General features: G+C 37.4%; 2 protein-coding genes and 1 pseudogene across 3 annotated transcripts; 1 reads left to right on the plus strand and 2 right to left on the minus strand.

The window, feature by feature from the left end:
• Positions 1–1,570: 1,570 nt before the first annotated feature.
• On the minus strand, positions 1,571–4,257 carry LOC146491100 (mast cell protease 4-like). The gene is made up of 5 exons (XM_085152003.1): positions 4,043–4,257; positions 3,819–3,966; positions 3,593–3,725; positions 3,222–3,476; positions 1,571–3,125 (listed from the first exon to the last, which is right to left on the minus strand). The coding sequence occupies exons 1-5, from the start codon at positions 4,098–4,100 to the stop codon at positions 2,949–2,951; spliced, it is 771 nt and encodes a 256-aa protein (XP_085008129.1). The 5' UTR covers positions 4,101–4,257; the 3' UTR covers positions 1,571–2,948.
• A 1,402-nt stretch (positions 4,258–5,659) lies between these two features.
• LOC146491101 (granzyme-like protein 1) lies at positions 5,660–8,217 on the minus strand (annotated as a pseudogene).
• Positions 8,218–10,547: 2,330 nt separating this feature from the next.
• LOC146491102 (granzyme K-like) lies at positions 10,548–13,272 on the plus strand. Of its 2 annotated transcripts, XR_014872197.1 has the most exons (6): positions 10,548–10,880; positions 11,023–11,164; positions 11,920–12,058; positions 12,270–12,539; positions 12,652–13,006; positions 13,070–13,271. XR_014872197.1 is itself a non-coding variant. In XM_085150131.1 (5 exons), exons 1-5 carry the CDS (start codon positions 10,817–10,819, stop codon positions 12,799–12,801), a joined length of 765 nt encoding a protein of 254 aa, XP_085006257.1. In that variant the 5' UTR covers positions 10,548–10,816; the 3' UTR covers positions 12,802–13,272. The 2 variants fall into 2 exon arrangements, 1 of the variants encoding a protein (XP_085006257.1); XM_085150131.1 differs by having other exon boundaries at positions 12,652–13,272.
• The last annotated feature ends 10,876 nt before the right edge of the window (positions 13,273–24,148 follow it).

Genomic DNA, 24,148 nt, shown 5'->3' on the forward strand with positions numbered 1-24,148 from the left:
TCTGGCTCGATGTTTATGGTTTTTTAATTAATTTGTATACTTTGATAATTTGTTATTCACGAGTTTTGGTTCTGCTTGTGTTATTTCTTTAGTCCTAGGATTTTGGTTTCTGTTACTTTGCTTTTCTCGTGTTCCTTGTTTGGCTACTCTTGTCTCTATGTTCCCTCTGTCTCTCCAGTCAGACTAGACACTGAGTCATGTCTCAGTGTCTAGTCTGCATCTTTGTGATTGTCTCGTGTTTCCTGCTTTACTTGGACAGTCCCATGTCCTATGAAAGTGTATCTAGTTTTGTTTCCACTTCTCTCATTATGTCTATTAGTCCCAGCTGTGTTTCCCTCCTGTTTCCCATTCCCTCGTTACTGCCTTGTGTATTTAAGCCCTGTCTTTGTTACATTGTACCACCCCCACCCCTTGTGTGTTTCCTCCGTGCTCCCGCTTTCCTATTTCTCTGGTCCCAGTTTAGTTACCTAGTTTCTTAGCTTTTTGGTTTGAGTTTCAAATTAGTTTTTTTTGCTTTTATTTTCTGTATTAATGTAAGAGTATTCCCAGCAGTAAAGCTGCAGTTTTGACTTTATTCCCTCTTCGTGTTTGAGTCCTGCTTTTGGGTCCTGCATCCTGCCTGCCACAGCACCAAACCGTGACAGCAGCTTGACCAAATCAATTCACTGAAAACGTGCTACAGCTTCTATTTATTTATTAAAGCAATGAAAAAAAAAATGTTCTCACTTGTGGTGGTTGATGGTCATCCCACTCCTGAATCTTTATCCACTCAACGAGTGAGGTTCAGTTAGCTACCCTATTCATTTATGTCCTGTTTAATGGATGTTTGTTTTGGGGCTATATCTTTTTTTTACTTATTTGTGCTACCCCAATAAGTCCTATTGTGCTCAAGAGGACATCCTGGCCTTTCCAATGATATCTTGTGTGTTTGGGTTGCCTCTTTTACCTCCAAACACATAAGATATCACAAAAAAAGTTAAACTGATAGATACATGTTTACTCAGTAATTAGGAGGATATTAAAAACCCTATTTAGTAGAAGCTGTATGACGATTTCTAACAGGCTGAAGAACAGCACACTGCATGAGTAAAGATCATTCATTCTCTAGAAGAGCAGCACAGTTAGCAAACCTTCGCAGAGGTATTACAGCTGCTGAAGTTACATCATATTCTCATCAAATTCATAACAGTACTTTTTCTGTTTGCATGTACATTTTAAAATACTGCAGAGGCTATCACTGCGCCACGAAAAGTCCTCAGTAAAATCCTGCACACCCCAAAAGGTCTCAGGCTCAGCCATCCAAAGTCTCCAACACATTGCGGTTTATTTGGTGATATTACATATGTATATGTATGTTCTGAGACCATCTCTGGAGAAAAGAGATAAGAGATAAGTGTAAACAATGAAAAAATATAGCAGCACAACATTTAGCAGGTTTTAATGTAACCCAGGTTGCAAATGCAACCATAATAAAATAGCAACCACAACCATAAATGGCAAGAAATACAAATATGTAGTAGAGACAGTTCATACTAAAACATTTTTTTAAAAATCCTTTTTTTTAAAAGAAGAAAGATATTTTGTAGCAATCTTAACATCTTTAACATGCCTTTTCCCTCTGAGTTTACAAGGTGGTTAGAGATGAACACTAAAAAGGACTAACAGCCCAAATAACAGGATGTAACAGCGTTTTTGAGCTGTAATGATGGAACATTTTATAGCAGACACAGTGGAAAAATATCGGAAAACTGGGAAGTGTAGAAACTAAAGATATGTAATCAAAAATATCTGTGACTCTCTCATTAAAAAAATGGAATTTATTAACATGTACTCCACAACGTCAGTTGGCCTTGTAGCAGTGAAGTGCTATAATTTGAATGCTGATGTTTGAGTAATATCTGTGCAGCTACACTGACTCATTTAGTGACAGCAGATTACAGGCGCAGCTGCTGCTCATTGAGGAGCCACGCCCAGTTAGTTTTAGGTTTGTGTCTTATCACTTTGTGTTTACACACCTCTCTGCATTTAATCAGTACTTAGTATTAATCTCACTCTCTTCTACAGTGTGTCTCTGTCCTGTCTTCCTCCCTTCACCCCCAACAAGGCATAAGTCTCATTATCATGCAGACACGGCCAGAGCAAGATGTTTAGTTGTTTTCTGCTTTTCTGCCACTAAAAGGCGCCATTTCAGCATTTCATGCTGCTGAAGCTTATACTGTCTTTGAGACCCATCTGATAGCAGACAGCTGGAGTGCCGGGTGCTCGGCTCATGACGAGGTGATTTCTTCTGTCCCAGGTTCTGTCTGATTTTGTGTTTTTCTTACAGGTGCAGATCCTTTGCACTTTTCTATCTGTGCGCTATCCCTTTATTATGTTTTCTCTTTTTTTCTTCCCATTTCTTTTTCTTTCTTTTTCCTCCTGCCTGTCAGCTTATACACATTACACACATACTGCAATAAAGGAAATAACACTAATGAAATGAGTAAATAAACAGACAAAGAGACAAAAGATAACGTTTCCTTTTTTGTCACTATTAGACTACAGTGATAGTATATAACCTGATTCTGATTCTGTCAGCTACTATGATGTACTGTTGTTAGTGGTCACACGGGGAGGGAAACACCTTTGATACTTTTATTTAGACCCACATGATTGTTGCTGCATGCCCTCCTGGGGTAACACTGAGTGTGGTCACTCCCGCTCTCACCGACTCACACCGATTGTGTTACTTCAGTCATGTGGGAACAGCAAACTGTAGCAGTGATCATATGACAGAATTATTCTCTTTAGAATTTTAGTTGTTATTTTTTAGGGAAAATTTTTACCTTCTCACGACAATATTACAGACGAAATTTGGACTGCGAGATATTTTTATTTCTGTTTTTGGTTCCTCCGATGAAGCGATCGCCAGCACCGTGTTTACATTTTAATAATGCCAAACCAAAACTTTATGGGTTTTGTTTATCACTATTTGGGTTTTTTAGAATTGATTTGATCCACAGGCGGTATTTTGAGATGTCTGTAAAAACGTTGGGTACATCAGGATAGTCACAGTTTCTGTTTTTGTTGAAGGAAACAACACCAACAGCGATTCCTTTGCACACCAGCGGGCTGCCTGAATCACCCTATGAGGAGGAGGAAGACTTTTGACTTGTCTTTTTAAGTTTCAGTTTTCGATAAGAGGCCAAATTACAACGTCAGTGATTGGACGGGAAACATACCTGACAGAACCCTTTGTCTGTGCCATAACCACCTGCGCAGATTACATTAGCAGGAAGACCAGGCCACAGTTCCTTACACACCCTTTTGTTGATGACAGGCACATCCACCACTCTCAGCTCATTAACAGTTTCACCAGCAGCTATAGTTTTTCCCCATCCAGACACCTGACACACTTCATTTTTTCTTAGTTGTACTTTAGCAGATGGCAGTGGAATTATTTTTACTCTCTTGTTTAGTTGAACTTTCCTGGAAAGCTGGAGACAGTTAGCATTAGAAATGCTCGCACTGTTATGCAGTGTAAATAATTAGATCACAAAATGATATCACCTTAAACCTTTAATGTTTCAGTATTAGTTTAGTTCATACTTACTTTAAGGAGCATGATGTCATCACCGTGCCAAGCCGTTTGATAAAAGTTGGGCTTGAATTTCTTTTTAATTGTTATTTTTTCTTGATGGGACTTCTTGAGATTGTGAGTGGCGAGAACAACGTGCGTGGGATTGCTGGAACAGTAATCGTTGTAATCAATACACTCTCTAAACCAGTTTTAAATGCTGTCAGTCAGATTCTGCCACTGAAAAAGAATAATGACTTACTCTTTGGCACAGTGTGCAGCAGTGAGCACAAAGTCTGCAGTGATGAGAAATCCTCCACATACATGACCGGTGCTGCTCTGCACTGAGGCCATGTACAGCAATGAGTTCTCTGGAGCCTTTTTACCCTTTATGATGTCACTTCCATGTCCTCCAAAGAGGAAAAAAAAACAAGTTGATGCTCCCGACAGATAGTCAGAGAATGATAATCGATGATTAATTCTTACCAGCTTGTCTGAGACATGTGAAGACATGGAAGAACAGAAGTTTCTGCAGAGCGTGCATGATGCCATCAAAACACCATGTGTCACGTTGACCCTTTTATGCTGCAGCTTGCTTCAGTGACTATTAACCACATCCTGTATGGTTACAAGGTAAGCTACACATACATAGATAATCTTTCATTATCAATATAAAACACATTTATAATTTTGCGAGTGTGTGTATATATTTATTTTACTGTCCAACACATATATTCACATTATTTTTCTTTCTTTATCACCATTTGAGGCTCAATTTCAGATCAACTTTTGTGATTTAAGACTTTTCAGCTTCCTGATTCGGTTCATTGGGCACCTTTTTGGGCCTCCTTTTCTTCTGAAATAGAAATAAATTGACTTAAAAATCTTTAAGTCAATTTAAAAACATTTGTTAGGGTTTTCATTTCCTTGTTTCTAATGTGAGATTATTATACTATCTTATGCCACCTTATACTTCTAATAAAAGAATTGTTGAGTCATTATACGGCTATAGGTCACATTATGCCTTGGATTAAAGATTGTGAAATCCTTACACTGTTTTATGATGCTGCTGATTTATAAGAAATCCTGTTTTCAGAGAATCATGGCCTTATTTGTCTGATTAGAAAGAACAGAACATGCCGCACAGGAAGCCAAGGTCATAACTGAGGCTAACTGAAAGAGAAAGAATGTGGATGTTTAGGTTTTATGACTTTGGAGGGGGGCTTAAGCTATAAGAATGTGAGAAACATTCAGACACTTCGAGATCTGGTGGACACCCTCCTGTCCACAACTCCCGTCCGGGCATTTATGGTCAAAGTGTTGTATGGAAGAATGAGAATTGTGTGGAATAAAGAGATTGTTGATTAAGCATTTATACACCGAGTGTTGTTCTTCCTTCAGCCCAAAGATCAAAGAATTGGGATATTTAACAGTGACTATAAGGAGAAACTACACTAATTGAAAAAAACAACAACACTTTTTTTCCAGAATAAGTTTGTTAAATTTCGGATACTGATCCAGTTACAGTAAATAAGCTGACTTTTCTTTTTTCATTGATGTAAGAGGAGTGATGAGACTGATATGGAAAAAGAGAAACAAGTAATAAAATGCTTTAAGTGTCTGTCTGCGGTTTCCAATCGCCTCTCTCAGTTTTGTTCCACATTTCCTCTGTTTGCATCTAAACGTGAATTGACACGTTGGCTTGGCACCATGAACTGGGTCGCTGAAACCACAGTGTCTAGCTACACAGACATATTAAACATATCTGTTTAACTACCACCAGGGGTGAAACATGATCGGATTAGTACAAACAAACAAAATCACTTTAATAAATAAATAAGGATTGCTTTTAATTTAATTATCGGAATGATAAATCAGAGGAAAAACTAAAACTAAAAATCAGTTAAAGGGATCACTTATTATCCCACTTATGATTAAAGTGTTCTTTTGACATTATTTTATCTTCTTTTGTTAAATCAGTTACCTGCTGCCAGTAGGTGTGTCTATGTTTGCGTATACTGTGTAATATTATATACTTATTTGCCTTTGTGTTTTAGATTAAGAGTCGATGCTCTACGCTCACAGTAAGAAGCTATTACTGTGGTTAGTAGAACTGCACGTGCACTCACAGAGCTTTTCATCTGTTGAATTATCATTCATTCAGCGTCTGCAGCATTAATGTGAATTTATTATTCATTATCCTCATCCTCATAAATCTGTACTGCAGCTGTAGTAAGATATAGTGCACATAAATGAAATCTAGTGTGTTGTTGTTTGAGCCTCATTGCCCTGCACTGAAGCTCAGAGGAAGATTTGTATGGGTCTCTGTTGAACCACTAGAGCATGCTGTTTCAGTAGATGAAGTTATTAAAATGTTTGATAAAAACTTCCAGCACAGGTGTGTGCAGTATTAAAAAAAATTCAAGCCACTGCAAACCGGGTCATTCTACTATTACCCTCAAATCTTATGTCTTTTTGCCAATAATCACCCCTCTCCACAAACATCGGGTGGTGACTTGTGAGAGCTAGGACAAGTATTGTGTAATGCATTTAACACAAAAACAAACAGAATCTGCATCAAGCACATGTTGGAGCCGACAGTAAACCGACAGAATCCTCATATTACTTAAATACCAAAAAGTAGTCATTCCCTGAACCCAGCATGTTTTTGAGCTTTACTGTAGTACGCTTCTGTTCATCATTCATAGAGCAACAAACAAGGAATATAAAAAATGAAATGTTATGAAACATATTTTCTCATTTTCTGCTAGAAGAATGTGGCTCTACAGTCATTAGCCTGTATCCATGGTAACGCCTGGAGGCTTAAAAAAAAATCAAGTCTGAATTTGATTACTTCTTTTGACACTGAACTTCAGTTTAATTGGAAAAAACAGAATCAAAATTTTGAGAAGCAAAAAAACATACAAGGATTCAAATATGTCTTTTGTCACAGGCAAACTGAAGCGTGAACCACTACAAATGCAGAAATAATATAAAAAATTCAGCCTTTTGGCTGTTACAGAAAGAAATGACAAATCGAGTGTGGGATAATGTTTGCATTTTTGTTTTTGGTTAAACCGATGAAAGAATCAGAAATTCTCACATTTCAATAGTGAAAAGAAAAACTTGAAGTAAATTTTTTACTTAAATTACTTTACTCAATCTTTTTTTTTCCAGAACCTCGTCGATCCACCGACGGTATTTTGAGATGTCCGTATAGACGTTGGGTTTATTGGGGTAACTGCAGTTACTATTGTAGTTGAAAGAAACAACACCAACAGCAAACCCATGACACACCAGAGGACCACCAGAATCTCCCTGTGAGGAGGAAGAATTTTAATTGATCAGTTTATACTCATTGTGTTTATGTTTTAAGATTTGTGAACATGAAACCTGTTTAAACTGAAAGGACAGAACACATACCTGACAGAATCCTTCGGTTGTTTTATATCCACCTGCACAGATAACGTTGTCTGGAAGACCACACCATTGTTCTTTACAGACTTGTTTGTCAATGACAGACACGTCCACCACCATCAGCTCATCAACAGATTCACCATCAGTCTTATTTTTTCCCCATCCAGCCACCTGACACACTTGGTTTTCTTATAGGTTTATTTCAGCATGTCGAATTTGAATTATTTGTACTCCGTGGCCCAGTTTAACTTTCTCAGACAGCTGGAGACACAACATGAAGTAAAAAAATATATCTGTGTTCATACGATAGTTCTTTAGATATAATCTGAATAATAAAACCACAAACACGTCATGTGAAACTGTTGTGAACATGAGCATGTACTTACTTTAATCAGCATGATGTCATTACCATGTCCAACACCTTTATAATTTTCATGGATGGTTTTGTTTTCAATCCTTATTTTTTGATGATTGCCATTCTTGAGATTGTGGTTCCCGAGAACAACGTGTGTGAGGGTCCTGAAAGAGTAATCAATGAGAGGTAATCAATACATTTTCTAAATGTGTTTTAATGACATGAGTCAGAGAAGCAGAAGCAGAAGATGTTTGATTACTCACGGGTCATTACAGTGTGCAGCTGAGACTACAAAGTCCTCAGTGATGAGAAATCCTCCACAAACATGTTCACCTTCCTTGTTCTGCAAAGAGGCCATGTACTGCATGGAGTTCTCTGGGGCTTTTTTACCATGTATGATGTCACTTCCATGTGCTGAAAAAGTAAAATAAAGGAAACCAAAATGAAGTTAACGTTCCATTAAATGGTCAGAGGACAATAAGAAAGACTTGCAGTTCTTACCGAGTCGTCCGAGACATGCCAGAACATGGAGGAGCAGGATTTTTTGCAGACTGAGCATGATGCCAGCAAAAAGGTGAAGTTGTGTTGGCACAAGTGTGAAGTGGATCTTTTATACAGCTGTTGCTTTGTCAAATCTGATGATCACATTTTGACTTCTAACCGCATCCTGGTTTTTTGGGCACTTGTATTATCTTTGCATTATCTTGTTCATCATTATTACACTACCCCATCATCCTGAAACACACGGGCTGTTTAATGGTTGCAAGTTTCTCACGATCTCTCACACCACAACTTTTGTACCAAGCAGGCATGTCTAAACCTTCAAAAAGCTGGGTTGTTGAAACATTTTTGCACCACTGTTAAAGCTCAAAACAACAATATCCCACCGAGTTACTGATTTCATACTTGAACCAAGACTAATAACATTATGGTACTTGGCTCATAATCTGTCCACCAGCAATATAAAAACAGGAAGGAGATGCCTTTTCATTTAGCGCCTCCTTGGGGCCATTTCTTCCACTGTGTGAACTGTTTATGGAGCGAGGGTTCTCCTACAGAAGAGTCGTAGTGCCCTCCTGTATGGAGCTTGGTCTCTTGAATGAATAATATGTGAATAGTGCTTTGGCGGTAAAGAGAGTTTTGGACAGAATCATGAGTTTGAAGCTGGAAATTGAAGACTGGAAAGGATGTGCAGGAAGATTCAGGATCAAAATTGAAATGTTCCAACAAGTGAAGAGAGTGTGTGGAGAAGATGGGAGGAGCACTGTGAGGAGCTGATGGATGTGTGAAAACGAGAGAGAGGGAGGCGAATGGATGGAGGACGGTGAATATAATGAATCAGGAAGTGTTAGGAAGATATAAATAATATGAAATGGAATTCTGTAATAGCAATGCATTCTGGGTAGTCGCTACCATGTTGTTGTCCATGCAATACCAAAACAAAGATGGACACCAACAAGCATGATACGATACAGAGAGAAGATAAACAACGAGGGAAAGGAGCGTCGTTAGGAGGGTTTAAACACAACGAATGGCCATTTTATCTTTAGGACCTACTGATGCTAACAGTAGTGGTGAGCACACAGCAAACATGTTAAGAATGATAAACTCACATGGAACTTTATGTTTACTGAGAGCAAAGTGGTTTTTCTCATTAACTGAAGAATTAATCACTGAGAGGTGGTGTGCATCACCACGGACGATATCTGATTACTAATGAGGCTATACGATATGCATCATAGACCGCAGAGTATTCGGTGATTAGAAATCATTGGTATACATCACCTCTGGTGTTCTGCACAGAGGCCATGTGCTGCACTGAATTCTTGTGGGCTTTTTTGCCATGTATAGTTTTACCAAGAAATTGTGGTAGCGTATGCATGCCATACTCTCTGCAAACATATAGCTCAAAAAGTGTCGAATGAATTCTGTTAAAACGTTGTAGGGGTGTAGAGCGGGGTCATCTTAACAAAGCATTAAAATTTAGCTCACATCCACCGTTGACTGTCTTCAAGGTCAACTTCAAGATTTATTGGTGGAAAACTGAAAAAGAAGCCTTTTAAAATTAAAAGTGCTTAAAAGTAAAAGTGTGGTGTGTATTGTCGACATATAGAAAGGACTGCATAAAGACTTAAGGATTTTTCTGGAAACCACACAGGGGAGGACAGAGGAAGAACGTGACAAAGGAGACTGAGACAATGGCCGTGTTCCAAAATCGCCTCCTATCTCCTATTAATGGCTGTGCCCCTGTTTTATCTGTCTGACCTGCTACACCCTTATGTCCTGCCTCATTCTCTCAGGTCAGCAGACCAGATGCTTTTGCTCGTTCCAAACACTCAACGTAAGCACAGAGGTAGGAATAAAGTGCTGCAAAATTCAGGCCTTCTGACCAAAATAATCCAGTGTAAACTCGGGTTTCAGTCCAGTGGTAATCTCTGAAAATAGGCAGTTCCGATAAGTGAGAGGAGGCTGAAGGAAAATCAGTATGTTTTGATATAATGTTACCATGCCACATGGGTGTGGCAACATTCAGGCATTAATCTAACACAGTAACAGTATTGATTACAGATTCAGCAGAGAGTAGCCGCTCGCTGTGTGCGCACTGCTGAGAAAAAGAAGCTGAGCTCGGTTTATTTCTGCTCTGTTTCATGAAAACATAGTTAGTGAGGAGCAAAGAGTGGGCTCACCGACACACTCGGCATGAAGACTGAGTGAAGAGTTTCAATACAGTGAATTCTCTCTCATTCTGATAACATCTCGCCTCCTAAAAATAAACTCTTCTATTAGCAGCTATCACAGCCACCGCAGGCTGAATACAGGATTGTTTTTTTCATGTTAAATTTTGTGCAGCTTGCAAGAAACTTTGTGTCATAGACTTTTCAATTCACATTTGCCTGACTCATTTAAATATTCTCCACCTGAAAGTAAAACTCTTATAAATACTTCTGCTCGCAGCTTTCAGTCACCGACTCTTCAGCCTTTTCAGTGAATCCAACAGCTTTTTAATGTCTCAAAATCTTTTAAGTCTCAAAATCTCAATGTCTCAAAATCACTGTAAATCAGACACAGCCGTCACAGATATTTAACAATCAATCAAATATCTTTGCTTTTATGATCCTAGCCTCACTGAGTCACTGACACTCAATATTCACATTAAACCACTAGGTGGTGATCTCTGGTATATTTTGTGGGCACTGTGTGGCTTCAACCCAGTTCACAGTAATACTGGTAAAACTAGAAAATTAATGATTATTATTAAAAAGCACATATGATTAACATGTGAGCAAATTGGCAAATTATATTTTTTATTTTCAAAACTACTGATGATTGTAATAACACATTAAGAGCACTTCTGGCTGTGTGTGTGTGTGTGTGTGTGTGTGTGTGTGTGTGTGTGTGTGTGTGTGTGTGTCTGCTCAGTGTATAAAGCTGTGCATCACAGTGGACTTCAGTGAATTCAACATCTGCTCAGCGAGAGTTGAGACGACATGTTGTGCCTGAGGAATTTCAGTGTTTTCATCTTGTTCATGCTTCTTTCCATCATCCAGTCAGGTGATTGATGTTTTGTACTTTAGTTTACATTACTGATATCTCTCAGTAAAGCAGTTGGGCTAGGATTTGTGCTCACTCATCTGTTCTTGACTTAAAAATCTGCTGATTTTCTTATGTGGCTGGATATTTTTTGTTGTTTTAGGTCATGGTTCTGAGATTATTGGAGGGAAGGAAGTTAAGCCACACTCACTGCCCTTCATGGCTTATTTGACAAGTAAGAAATCTATGTGTGGGGGGACATTAATCCACCCACAATGGGTCCTGACAGCTGCTCACTGCACTGGGTAAGAATCTGAGGTTCACTTTTCCTAAATTTCCAAATCAAAATATTGCAGTATTTATTTTTAACAGGAGATGTGAAGTGTAATGCTAACTGATATTTTTTCTTACTCAGCATAACTCCTCCTGACAGGCAGGGGCTGCACTAAAATGTTTCATGCTTTTATAAGAACACGACCTTTAAACCTTTGACCTTGAAAATTACATACTACAGTTGTTTTTACTTATTGTGATGTCATAGGATCTTGTAGTGAAAAAATAATAAGTGTGTTGTACAGCTCTCTCTCCATGCTTTGACCTTGGGTGCTAACAGTGAAGGTCAAGGTCAAATGCATAGCCAAACTAGGTACTCATGTCCCCTAAGACGTTTGAAGATAATCCATAAACAATTGTGGGCAATTTAAAGTTTAATGTGGCTTTGACCTGATTTTCACCAACATGAAATCAGCTTGAGTTGTTATTGGTATCTGACATCACACAACGCTTGAAAACTAGCAAACAGACAAACAAACACAACGAACTGATTACATCCTGCCCTCCTTCAAGTAGAGAAAAATAAATTTTCATCTATAACATTTAATAATGTTGAAGTTTGTTACTCAGTTGGAGGAAAGTGTCATGCAGGTCCATCTCAGGCTCAGTAACAGCCATAGCCCAGGCGTATGTAATAATACACAACTATGATTTGAACAGTTTTACACACTCCTGATCTTTTTATGTAAGTGAAGTGTCATCACTACACTGAGTTTTTCTTTTGCAGAATGAGCAAGGCGATCCTGGGAGCGCACTCCATCGTCAAAGAGGAAGAAGAGTCGAGGCAGGTCCGAGAGGTTGAGAAACATTTTGCTCATCCTAACTATTTCAATCATATTGTGGGCAATGACCTCATGCTGCTCAAGGTAAGCTGAAAATTCAGTGTCCAGTAGCCGGTCGAGCAAAGATACAACAATGAAAATACGTTTGTTTCCCATTTTCCAAACAAAATATATGAATTATTATAGTGACCCAGACTTTATCACAGTATCACAGATATACTTACTTTAAAGCCAAATCTGTAACATATAGATAGTCACTGTCAAAATGTAACATTTCTTTTCAACTCTTTCTCAGCTTAAGGAACCAGTAAATACAACCAAGTCAGTAAAATGGCTCCAATTGGGCAAAATTGTCAAAGACCCTCCAGATGGCACCAAGTGTCTGGTTGCTGGATGGGGAGTAACTGAAGAGAACCACATCTCGGATGTTCTCAAGTCTGTCCGCGTGACTGTGATCGGCAGACATAAGTGTAACTCTTGTGAATATTACAACTACGCACCTTTAATCACTAGTGACATGGTATGTGCCGGTTCAAATGGCAAAAAAGCAGCGGATACCTGTCAAGTAAGTATTAAGAATGTATATGAGCATGTAATCATTGACCTCAGCACCATTTTGATGTTTTGACACCTGTAAGTGAGAAAAAAGGTCTACAGTGCATATGTACTTGCTGCAGGGGGATTCCGGAGGCCCACTGCTGTGCGGCTTTCATCTGGTTGGAGTTACTTCTTTTGGAGCCGGTTGTGGGAACATTTACAAGCCCGGAATCTACTCGTTTCTCTCAAAGAGACAACTCAAGTGGATCAAAGAAACAATGAAGTCTTAAAAGTCATCAGGCATCAGTCCACATAAGCTAATCAAGATGACAATGTTTTATGCTTTTATGATGTTTAATCGGCTGAGCTATCACTTCATACCTTTCACTTGACCAGCATCATTTTATTATCTCATTGATTATGTTATATTTTATGGAATCTTTGTCACTGCTGGCTTGCTCTAATTGTTACAGACTGTGCACATAGCAGTCCGTGGTTAGTCTGTTTATGCACACACAAAAGTAAAATAACAGTGAGACTGTCCAGTCTGTCCCCCAGACACATTCACTATGTCCAGTAAATGAATATGAGGATTTTGAACAGAGTTTTTGATAAAGATAAATTTTTAAATATGTTTTCTTGTTTAGTTTTGTTCAGTATTTTTACTTGACACCACCAAAGACCCCACAAAAAAAACTGATACAAAACAATATTTTTGCTGTATTTTTACTTTCTACTTTTCCTACTTTCTAATAAAGCTAAAGTAAAGATATATTTCCTTCTGTGTGTCTCATTGTTTGTACTGCAATTCTCTCAAAGTGTCATGTTTTTACAGGAACTTCTAAATCTCACATCACTAAATCTTAATCTTAATTTAAGAAATCTTTATCAAAAATTGGTAATTTAGTCCTTCATTTTTAACCAAATTAAATGTCTTTTAAGCCTAAGAAACCTGCCTAAAAAGGCATTAAGGCCACACTCTTGATTTGTTCTTTGTCAAACGAGCCCTTTGTGGCTTATTTATTTACATATTTGAAGAAGTAAAAATCACTTTGCTTCTCTTACATTTTCAAATAAAATATAGCAGTGGGTTTTTTTTAAATTTTTTTTATCACACTGTCTCATAGGTAATACATTGTGTGATTGTGTGTGTTTTTAAATTGCGATCATAAAAAACCCCCACACAATTAATTTGAACATTTCACAGAATCAACAGGTGCATCAATGATATAATGTTACCATTAATACCGTTACACCAAAATATTTTGCTTTATAGCCTCAAGGTTTTGTCTGGCATCACTGGTTAAGCGCTACCCTGGTTTTCCTCCTATTTTTCTGAAAGAAGATTCTCTGTTAGGGTGAACACGTTCTCTAGCACTGCTTCTCTAACCTGTGGTGTTCCACAAAGTTCAGTCCTTGGTCTATTCTTATTTTTCTTTTACATGCTACCTTCAGCATTATTCCATTCTTTTCCGGTGTTTCTTATTTCTATGCTGATGATATTCCGCTGTTTATGTCTTTTAAGCCAGACCTTAGTTGATTGTTTATTTGAGATTTGTGGCTGACTCTCCAATAATTTCTTTGCTTTAACTCCTGTAACACCAAGGCGAAAGGTGATAATAGCTCCTCCCGATATACATTCAAGAATCAGTCAAGTGATTACTTTGTTTTGTCCATCCACTGTTCATTATCTCAGCATAAGATCTGACTCCTCTCTTCATTTAAGGAACATTTCTAAATTGTGAACTATTGTCTCCTCATTTTAATCAGAGAATTACAGTAACTACTGTCAAACCCAAAAAGCTGTTCATCTGGACGTGCTGCCAAACCGGCATTTCATCTCTGAGCAAGCAGTCCCAGAGAAGTAAAGCAAGTGTGTAAGTTGATCTCTGAATGTTTGTAAAGCATCCCTACATTAAGTTTAACAACAACATGGAGCTCGGACGTCTGTGCGTTGTCATAAAATAATACATAAACTAATTTAAGTCTATTAGCAGCAACCAACCAATCATCCAGTTTTTTTTTTTATCTAATAAATGCTCATTTGACTTCTCACTTGTTGGTGAGAAGTTGGTAGATTGGATCTGGCTGGTTTACGCTGTTTTATCAGTAAGTATTGTAAAAAAATATTGCTTTTTAGATCTGGTGCTACAGCACGTGCACTAAATATGTTTCCTTCTCTCCTTCATTTCTTTATTTGAACCATTTGTCTTGTCTCACACTTAATGAATACATTTCAGAAATTAGAAATTAGAGTTTTTGATTATTTAATTATCTACAATTGAAGAAGTCAGATGCAAGTCCATGATACTGTTCCTAGGAACTGTTTGACGTGGCCAGTTGTCACTATCTTCAGATCCTATAGCAAACTGAATGAACCACAGAAACCACATTTTCCAGATAAGATTTAAACTTCAGAGCACTTCTCCAGACTCACGGTTATGAAACTTAGCTGTATTTAGACAGTTACCCCATTTCACCATCCTCAGAAGTTTATTGATTAAACCTGATTGAAAGTGAAATGTCATCCATATTAATAAGGCTCATGAAACTGTAGACAAGATGGAAACTGAATAGCTGTTAATTGTAAAACTTTGCCTGATATTTATTTATTGCCCCACTGGTCCAATAATTAACACATTGCTTAATATTTACTTTATATTCTCAGTTTGATAGCATAATGGTGGAGTACGATGCTAATAGATGGAATAGTTAAAAGGTTTTTGCTAGGTTCTGATTATGTGTGTAAAAACATTGTCCCTTCATTCGTAAGTATATTTCAGTCATTATAGAAGTGCACTTGTGTTTTACTAAAGAAAGCAATATTTAAAAAAATGTATTGACAGCGATTTAACAGCACAAGTACAATCCCAGGGCGTCAAAGCAAATCTTTAAGTAAGATTTAACAAGTCTTTTTTCCTGAGAATCGTGTTGATCCAGTAAAGTTGTTTTGAAATATCTGCATTTTACTCCAATTTATCTCCACCCCAATGTTCTGTATATTTCCTCTGTGCGCCCTGTATTTCCTACTTCTCTGTTCCCAGTTTAGTTCCCTAGTTTCTTAGTTTTTTGGTTTGAGTCCCTAGTTTCTTGTTTTTGGTTTTATTTTCTGTATTAGTGTAAGAGTATTCCCAGTAGTAAAAGCTGTCTTTTTGAATTTATTCCCTCGTGCTTGAGTCCTGCTTTTGAGTCCTGCATCCTGCCTGTCACAGCACCACACTGTAACAGCAGCTTGACCAAACCAATTCATTGAAAATGTATTACAGTTTCTATTTAATTATTAAAGCAATGAATAAACACTGTTCTCACTTGTGTCTGTAGGTGAGCATGAATAAAATGGGATCATGTAGAGTTTTTACATTTTTTAGGCTTTAAGTCGCTGCTAATATTGAGGCTTTAGCAAGTACAGAAGTAATACATTATTTACTAATCAGTTATTTATTACTGAAGATCACTTATTTACTTTGTGATTGTAAATAATTATTACATATCCATTCATCCATCCTTATCAGGGACGCTGTCCCAGGTTGCTCTGACATCCTGCTACTTTATGTTGAATAGTCTCTGGCGCGCCTTTGCACAGTGTGTAACTTGGAATCTGTTGGATGTGGTAGACTCCACATGTAGAGGCTTTATTGTCCATGACAGTTCCTTTTCCTCTTCCTCTTGCATGCATTAGCTTGGATCTTATTTCTACTGTTTAACTGGCATCAAAGCACTTGCCTTACCTACTGTGTTTGGCTGATGGACCTTCGAGCATCTTTCTCATGGTTCCCACAGGCCAACAGGAACCAGATATAAGTATCCAGGCACTTGCACCTGTCCTGTATATCTGCTGATCTGCATTCTGGTAGCTCCACTCCTACAGTCTGGATCACCTCCCCTCTAATTGCTATCATTTGGCCACACTTGAATTACATCTTATATCCTCACTGTAGATCCTGGTGAGGTGGATCAGTGACTCGATACCTTGCTTGCTCCTGGTGTACCGCTGGCCATCACCTGGTCTTTACTTTACAGGCAGTGGTTGATGGTCGATATGAAAATTGATGACTGAATCTTGAGAAAATAGAAAATGAATCTTTAATTGGCACATGTAATTCCTGCTTTAATAAGTTAGTATAGATATATTAAATAATTTTTTTCCCATTCATTATTTATGGAACACCAGGACTGACATAATGAATCAATTAAATACACCATTAAGTCTGACGTGTTTCCTATTAACTGCTAAGCTAATGACAAAAACACAGTTTTTAATGCAATTAACACTGTTGGTGTCATTTCAGTTCTCACTCATTTCCAGACCATAACTAGAAACGTTGTCAGTGGATTGAAGTTTGCACATTTAAACTTTTGTAAATAAATAACTTGATTTAGAAAAGTTTAAATGTGCAATAATAAGCAAAAATCTTGTAGCTCTAGTGGTACTGCATGTGTACTGTATAAAAACAAAAGCTGTTGACTTCTCTCCCTTTTTTAATTATTTTTGGACCATTTTCATTTGGATGGTGAGACACCATCTTGTCTCACATTTTGTGAACACATTTCAAACACATAAAAAGTGTTTTTGTTAAATTTGTTCATCTAAAATTGAAGAAGGCTGATGCAAGTCCATGATACTGTTCCTTGGAACTGCTCGACATGGTCATTTGTCACTATCTTTATACAGCAAACTAGATGAACGGCAGAAACCACAATTTCCAGATAAGAATCAAACTTCAGTGCACTTCTCTGAACTCACAGTTGTGAAGCTTTAATATTTAGAAGAAAATACATTTTTGCAGTTTTTTCAATGTCTAAATTAATGAAATGCAGTCTGTTGCTGTGTAGATCGGGCCTAATTACTCTGCCAAGAAAACCAGAGATGATGTTTCATAGTGTCTCTGGTTTACAGCCATTACAAGGTGCTGTATCTCCTGTTTCAGTCATTAAGCTGTTCGATAACTCCATCAGCATGGCATTTTTTATGCACACAGGACATCTAAGCCAAACAGTAAGACCTCCTGACATCCTAAACATATTATAACTTTGTCACACATTGCCAGCCCTTATACTACTCCTTTTCACTCTGGTTCATTTCTACTTGTTTTCTGACACTTTGTTCTGCTGTTACACTGTGAGACTCACACCACCACAAACCTCTCTCTTCTATCTAAATTAGTAGAAGTAGGCTATTTTTAGCATGCTCCTTTGACACCTGCCTAACATGTGCTTAATGACACCAATGACTTTAAAAAAAGAGTCCCAGCCGCTAACATAGAGGAGGCAGGGTTTATGACCTATACTGCAGCTAGACACCAGGGGGCGATAGAGATGTTTTGGCTTCATTTTTGGGGCGCTAATAAGTCGTCCATATTTTCTACAGTCATTAAATGGCACAAGCAAAGAGTCACTAGTGCCATGTGCTCTGTTGATCAGAGGGAAAGTAATTTAAAAGTGTTAGGATGCTAGAGTGTAATGTTAGCCAGCATAATGTTTACTTACAACATTGTGCTGTTGTTTAGCTATTTCTTGTTAGCCTTTTGGAGACGGGAGGGCATATGTCTGATAACTAATCAAAATTAAATAAACCTCTTCCTCTTGGTTTTCTCATGTCAGAACCCTGACTTTGGTTTAGGAGTGAGATGGCGATGAGGAGGAGAGTAGTGGTTGAGGAGGCAGATGAAGAAGATGAGAAAGAAAAAATTAGAGAGAGAAAATTAAAATGTAAAAAATGTAAATGTTCAAAAATTGTTTGAAATGTATTTTGATGATTCTCAAAATTCAAATAACTGATAACTACTTATCTGATGCCGGTATATCAAATCGGGTTTTTTTTGTTCATCTTTGTTTATCTACATCAGCAGAGAAGCGATAAAAAAAAGGATTCACTTTCTGTCCTTGATGATTGCTGCAGCCAACACAGCAGAAGATAACTAACAAGAAGGAAGTGATAACTAGTTATTGGACGTGAATGCTAATGGTTATCACGTCCAATAGCGGGCAGCCGAGTGCTGTGTGCATGACATCAGATGCAAAACCTCGATAGGCAAATAGCAGTTCAGTTACAGTAAGGGAATATCAGCAATTCAGTCCAAATTGGTTCTCAAACAAAGTAATTATAAAACAGCTGGTGCAGTTACAATTATCACTGATGTTTCCCATCACCGTGGCTTAATCTTTCTTAATATTTCTATGCACATATTATATATTTCTATGAATATACAGTGGGGTTCTAAAGGGGTTCTGAATAGTCTAGATAATTTCACACCATATAAAAAATCATATAAAAGATGAAACTGGAGCTAATATATCAGAATTTCAGGAGCGGGTCCACACCTCCATACACATTTCTTCCAGCTCTCTGTCTGTGTATGACCAGTCTTTTACAGCTGAGGTGTAATAAAGAACAAAAGCACTGTTGACCTGCCCAATAATGACGCCTCCTTGGTGGCTGAAGCTCAGGGGTTAGAGGAAGTCATCTGCGAAGGTTGGTGGTTCGATCCCTGGGTGCTCCAGTCCACATGCCAAATATCCTTGGGCAAGATACTAACTCCAAGTTGCAACTCCGACGAAGAGCATAGAGTATGAATGTGTGTAAATGTTGGATAGACACTTACATAGAAAAAGCATATTAAACATTTGTGAAGGGGTGAGGCTAACTGTGTAAAGAACCAGTCCATTTACCAGGGTCATTCTTTTTCACAAATCTTTTAGCAGCCTTCTTGAAACATATTTCCATTCATATTTTCATTAATATCATTATTTATCTTCACTGATTTATTCGTTTTTGTTATCAGTATTATTGTTACTATTCATAGTAGTACAACAGTAGAGGTGATGCTGGTATTATTACTGATTATTGTATTATTATTGTTATTTATTGATGTGTCATGTAGCATGACAGATGTTCAATGTGATTACACAGACATTATGTAGGAGCGGATAATGGATAACAGGTACTGATCTTTAGAAAACTATTTCCTTTAACTATCTAACACATTTTAGGGTCGACTTGAAAGAAAGGCAAATATGAAAAGTAAAAGTGAGGTCAGAGGTCAAATGTGACATTTGGATGTAAACTATAATGTGACATTTAGAATTCCCACACACCAGCATCATCGCCTAAATGTTTCTAGCACAGACAAAGTGAGCAGAATTATAAGCAGTTTTAAAGATATAAAAGTTTGACTTTATTTGACCTTAAAGACGAGGTCAACGTTCTAATGTAATGTAATATGTAGAATTCCTGTATATCAATCTTACGTGCCTATATGTTCTCAATATAAACAATGGCAGTGATAAACATAGTTTTAAATGGCTCTGTACAACATTATTATCACTTTAACATTTAAATGTCTATTTACCTTGAAAGAGAGGTCAGAGGTCAAATATGAGATGATATTTTAAATCTTTATTTAAAGATTAAAGACTGTGTCGCCCTCTCTCTGCCGCTCTCTACGCTACTTTCTATGTGCTGACAACAGAGGTGGGAAGTAACAAAGTACAAATACTTACACATGAGCTTCATATGTTTCCATTTTTTCATTTTTTCCAGTGTTCGTATTTTTGTTTCTGTTAGATTTTTGAGTTTTTGCTGCTTTCAGTCATTTAGACTATCATGCATTTTTCTTTTTTTATGCCTTGTCACAGAAGTATTTGTTTTGTTCTTTGACCATTAGAGGGAGCCAGGTGTGCATCGGTCTGAGGAGAGCTGCTTATTGAGTCTTCTTACTGTGCAGGTCTCTTGTTTTAATCCAGGAAAAGAATCATCCCATTATGAACATAGGTCATTATTATTATAATTTATTATTGTTATTTCAATTCAATTTAATTTAATTTAATTTATACAACACCAAATCACAATAACAGTTGCCCCAAGGTGCTTTCAAAGGTCATCAGACAAAAATCAAATTGTAAGCCTTGTATGGAACCAAGCAGCAAAAAATTAGGAACACTCGAAGGCTGTAGGCCAATAATTTATTTTGTGAAAAGAAAAAAGGTGTTACTACAATCTTTCAAGTACAAACAAGTTAACTGATAACTAAAAATATGTATATTTAAAGGTTTCCTTTATTTGTTTATCCAAAAGTACAAATAATACTTGTAATAGGAGACCAGGCAATTTCTTCTTACAGACATTTCAGCTGCCCTCAGTTGGTCAACACTTCTGTCATCAATTCTAGTCTTCAGCCACTAAGCCACATGACACTTAATTTTAATATTTTTTTCAGATGATTTTGTTTGCCTGGACTTCCTTAGAGATTTGTAGACAGACAGAGCTCAAATGAACAAAAAAACAACAACAACCAAACAAAAACAAAACAATTAAATCTCTCCAGAGCCATGAATCATTTAAATTTATGTATATATAGTTTCTTGACTAGGTGTTTTAAGTAAATAGTAAGTACTGTGTACCAGCACCAGAAATAACACTTTGTTGTTTTAAATGGCCTAAACTACTGTTATTTAGCTAAGTGTAAATGCAAAAAGCACACAAAGTAGAAGATATGAGGTAGCGTAGCTCACTGAGTTCAGCAGGTGTCACGTTGGTGTGTGGATGTGGAGAAGAGAGGACCCAAACGCAGGACCCGCAGGCTGGTGAAGCACTTGGATGGTGTTTATTGTGATGACAGGATGAACAGAACATGAAACTAATGAATGGCTGAACTGGAATCACATGTGGGATTGAGGGTGACAAGACAACAAACTGGAGGAAACTAAGGACTTAAATACATAGGATGATGATGATTAGAAACAGATAAGTACACAGCTGAACTAAATCTGACTAATAACACAGGAAGTAGAACTAAACAAACCGGAAACACATGGAAAACTACACTGTGAGAGAGTGTAAACTGAAAATGCTGGGCCAGGAACCCTGACAGCTGCAGAAGCTTGGGTTCAAATCTACCACGACGGGCCATCATCATCATCGGCATTTTCTTTATAAAGCACAAAGTGCTGTACACTGGAACATGTACAGCACTTTGCGTCAGCCATGCTGCCTCTCTTGCTCTTGTTCTCTCTCTCTGCATTTCTTCTTCACAGCTCAAACTTCTTTATGTTAAGACCTGCTCGTGTAGGATAGCTGAATACGTTAAAATCCAAGATCATCAGTAGATTATATGACATGGTATCAACAATAAAACAAAAATAATAAATATGCATGTAATTTGAAAGTTTTAAAAAGTGAAAAAAGGAGAAATATATAACTCAAATTATTTTCAGTGTGGAGCCGTGAAAAGTGATTTTTATATCTGACTACTTAATACAAATGTAGCTTCAGTTGTGCACTTGGGTCATATAGAGCGGTGGTCCAAGTGCAAATGTAATTAGAGAAAAGCTCAAGTTAAAACGTTCATATTTACACATTGGTGGGCCAGAAAAAAAGTGCTGATGTGCTGCTACTTATTATCATCTGAGGCATATCAGAACACAAATAAGTACAAACTAATGCAGAGTATGCGCCTCGCAAGAACATGATTTTATCACAGTTTGCAGTAACATCCTTTGATGAATGTGGTTTTGCAGCTTTCCAAAACACAGACTTCAAGTTTTAGAATAAACACGGAATATTATATACGCCCCTTTCTTACCAAAAGACTTGAATTTAGAAGATAAGTGAGCTACTTCTACTCTTCTGCTTACTGAGAGTCCTTATTTCTGTTTTCTCTGGGTGGACAAAAATGACAGCTTGTTTAGCTCGTACCTTGAAGCAACAAAATGAAACTGGGGTTTAATAGAAAATTAAAAATAGTTAGTTATTTAAACTTTTGTTTAAATCTGCTGCAATGCCACCCGATACACTCAGATAACATGAATGGGTGGGACTTTCCTCTTTAATCTTGGTGTTTTCATATAAGTGATAAGATGCTTTGACAGATAGAGGCTTATACATGTACAGCCTTATTACATTGTGGTAAAAATGTCCTAAGATTTTTTAATGAGCATTAAGATTTTTTAACAGTTAAATAAAGTCAGTGTTTGGTGACCACCAGCTTTATGTAACTTAGTTAGCTTCAGTTTTATTTATATTGCACCAAATCAGAACAGCAGTTGTGTCAAGGCGCTTTATAATGTAAAGTAAAGATAATATATGTATAAAAATATAACTCCCTATGAGCAAGCGCTTTGGCAACAGTGGGAAGGAAAAACTTTCAAAACTTCTGGATTAGCTGAAGGCTATTCAGGGAGTTTTTAGGACTTCCTGATAATAATGAATTACAGTATTCTAGCCTAGAAGTAATAAATGCATGAACTAGTTTTTCAGCATCCCACTGAGACAGGATATTTCTAATTTTAGAGATATTGCACAAATGGAGGAAAGCAGTCCAACGTATGTGTTTAATATATTTAATATCCTGGTCAAAAATGACTCCAAGGTTCCTCACAGTGTTACTGGAGGCCAAGGTAATGCCATCAAGAGTAAGAATACTTGGTAGTACTAGACCACCATTGTGTTTTTTTTTTTGTGTTTTTTTTAGACTTATCCGTGACATTTTTTTTTAATTAAAAAAGACTGAAGCATTAATTAATGGTAGGACTTCTTTGAGCAGCCTTGTAGGAATAGGGTCTAAAAGGCATGCCGATGGTTTGGAGGATTACTAAAGTTAACTCAGAAAGATCAATTGGAGAAAAGTACTCTAAATGAATATCAATGGTACTGAAAGTAGCTGTGCATAATGTTTTGTCTGTGAGATGGTTATGAGTAATTTTTTCTCCAATGGTTAAAATTTTATTTGTGAAGAGGTTCAGAAAGTTATTACTAGTTAATGTTAAAGGAAGATACAAAAAGATAAGAACAACAGTGGGCAATCTTATCACTAGATGCTAAACATGTCAACACTTATCTTGACTTCTTTTACCACATCCTTAATTGGAGCAAAGATGCAGCTTAGTCAATCACGCTATCTTTGGTTGCTCTGGAACCTTTTCACTGACTGCATTGCAACACAGTCTGTCACATTAATCTACGTTTTGTCCTTCATTTCATCATTTTACATTTTAGAAAAAATGAAATTAAATCTGGGTTTTATATGATCTTATATATAAAACTATATGAACTTTTGGTGAGAGAGTGAATGAATGAGTGAATGATCCTGAGAAGATGGCGGGCAAGAGGACAGGCAAGTGAGAACAGTGGGTTGTTTAGGTTTCCACAATTGAGACACAAAGTGAATAAAGTGAATCTTGCCGTGGAGGCCGGTGTGCAGATTACTGAGCTGCAGGTGAGTTGAGCAGTGACTTGACAAGGTTACTGGAGGCACAAAGAAACAAAGAGGAAATGGTAAGTACGAAGCATAGACATGGAAACATGAAACAGTGAGGCCTGGTTACCACCATCAGGTAGCTGATCAACTGGAGGAGAATAGATGACAACACTGGTCTTCAGTACAGCCTCGCTGATTGCCATCAATGGATAGCAGAAATAGAGAATAGAGAGAGACGTGCGACAGACTGGTGACTTGTCCAGGGTGTACCCTGCTTCTCACCCTAAGACAGCTGGGATAGTCAACGACTTATTTAATAGTCAACGTGTCGTTTGAAGCTTTATAAAATCCTGAAAGACGCAGGGATAAGTAGTAGAATTTAAAAGAGTAACAATGGATTGAAACAGAAGATTGCAGCAATGCATCTACAAGGATGCCAGCT

The sequence above is a fragment of the Neolamprologus multifasciatus genome, chromosome 23 (assembly GCF_963576455.1).
Source record: "Neolamprologus multifasciatus chromosome 23, fNeoMul1.2, whole genome shotgun sequence".
Lineage (NCBI taxonomy): Eukaryota > Metazoa > Chordata > Actinopteri > Cichliformes > Cichlidae > Neolamprologus > Neolamprologus multifasciatus.

What these genes read in the sequence shown, in the direction of transcription:
- LOC146491100 (XM_085152003.1), bottom strand. Translation starts at nt 4,100, where the DNA reads ATGCACGCTCTGCAGAAACTTCTGTTCTTCCATGTCTTCACATGTCTC. An exon ending in CACATGTCTCAGACAAGCTG is followed by an intron (nt 3,967 to 4,042) that starts GTAAGAATTAAT and finishes TCCTCTTTGGAG; the next exon opens with GACATGGAAGTGACATCATA. An exon ending in ATGACATCATGCTCCTTAAA is followed by an intron (nt 3,477 to 3,592) that starts GTAAGTATGAAC and finishes AACTGTCTCCAG; the next exon opens with CTTTCCAGGAAAGTTCAACT.
- LOC146491102 (XM_085150131.1), top strand. Translation starts at nt 10,817, where the DNA reads ATGTTGTGCCTGAGGAATTTCAGTGTTTTCATCTTGTTCATGCTTCTT. An exon ending in TCTTTCCATCATCCAGTCAG is followed by an intron (nt 10,881 to 11,022) that starts GTGATTGATGTT and finishes TTGTTGTTTTAG; the next exon opens with GTCATGGTTCTGAGATTATT. An exon ending in ACAGCTGCTCACTGCACTGG is followed by an intron (nt 11,165 to 11,919) that starts GTAAGAATCTGA and finishes TTTCTTTTGCAG; the next exon opens with AATGAGCAAGGCGATCCTGG.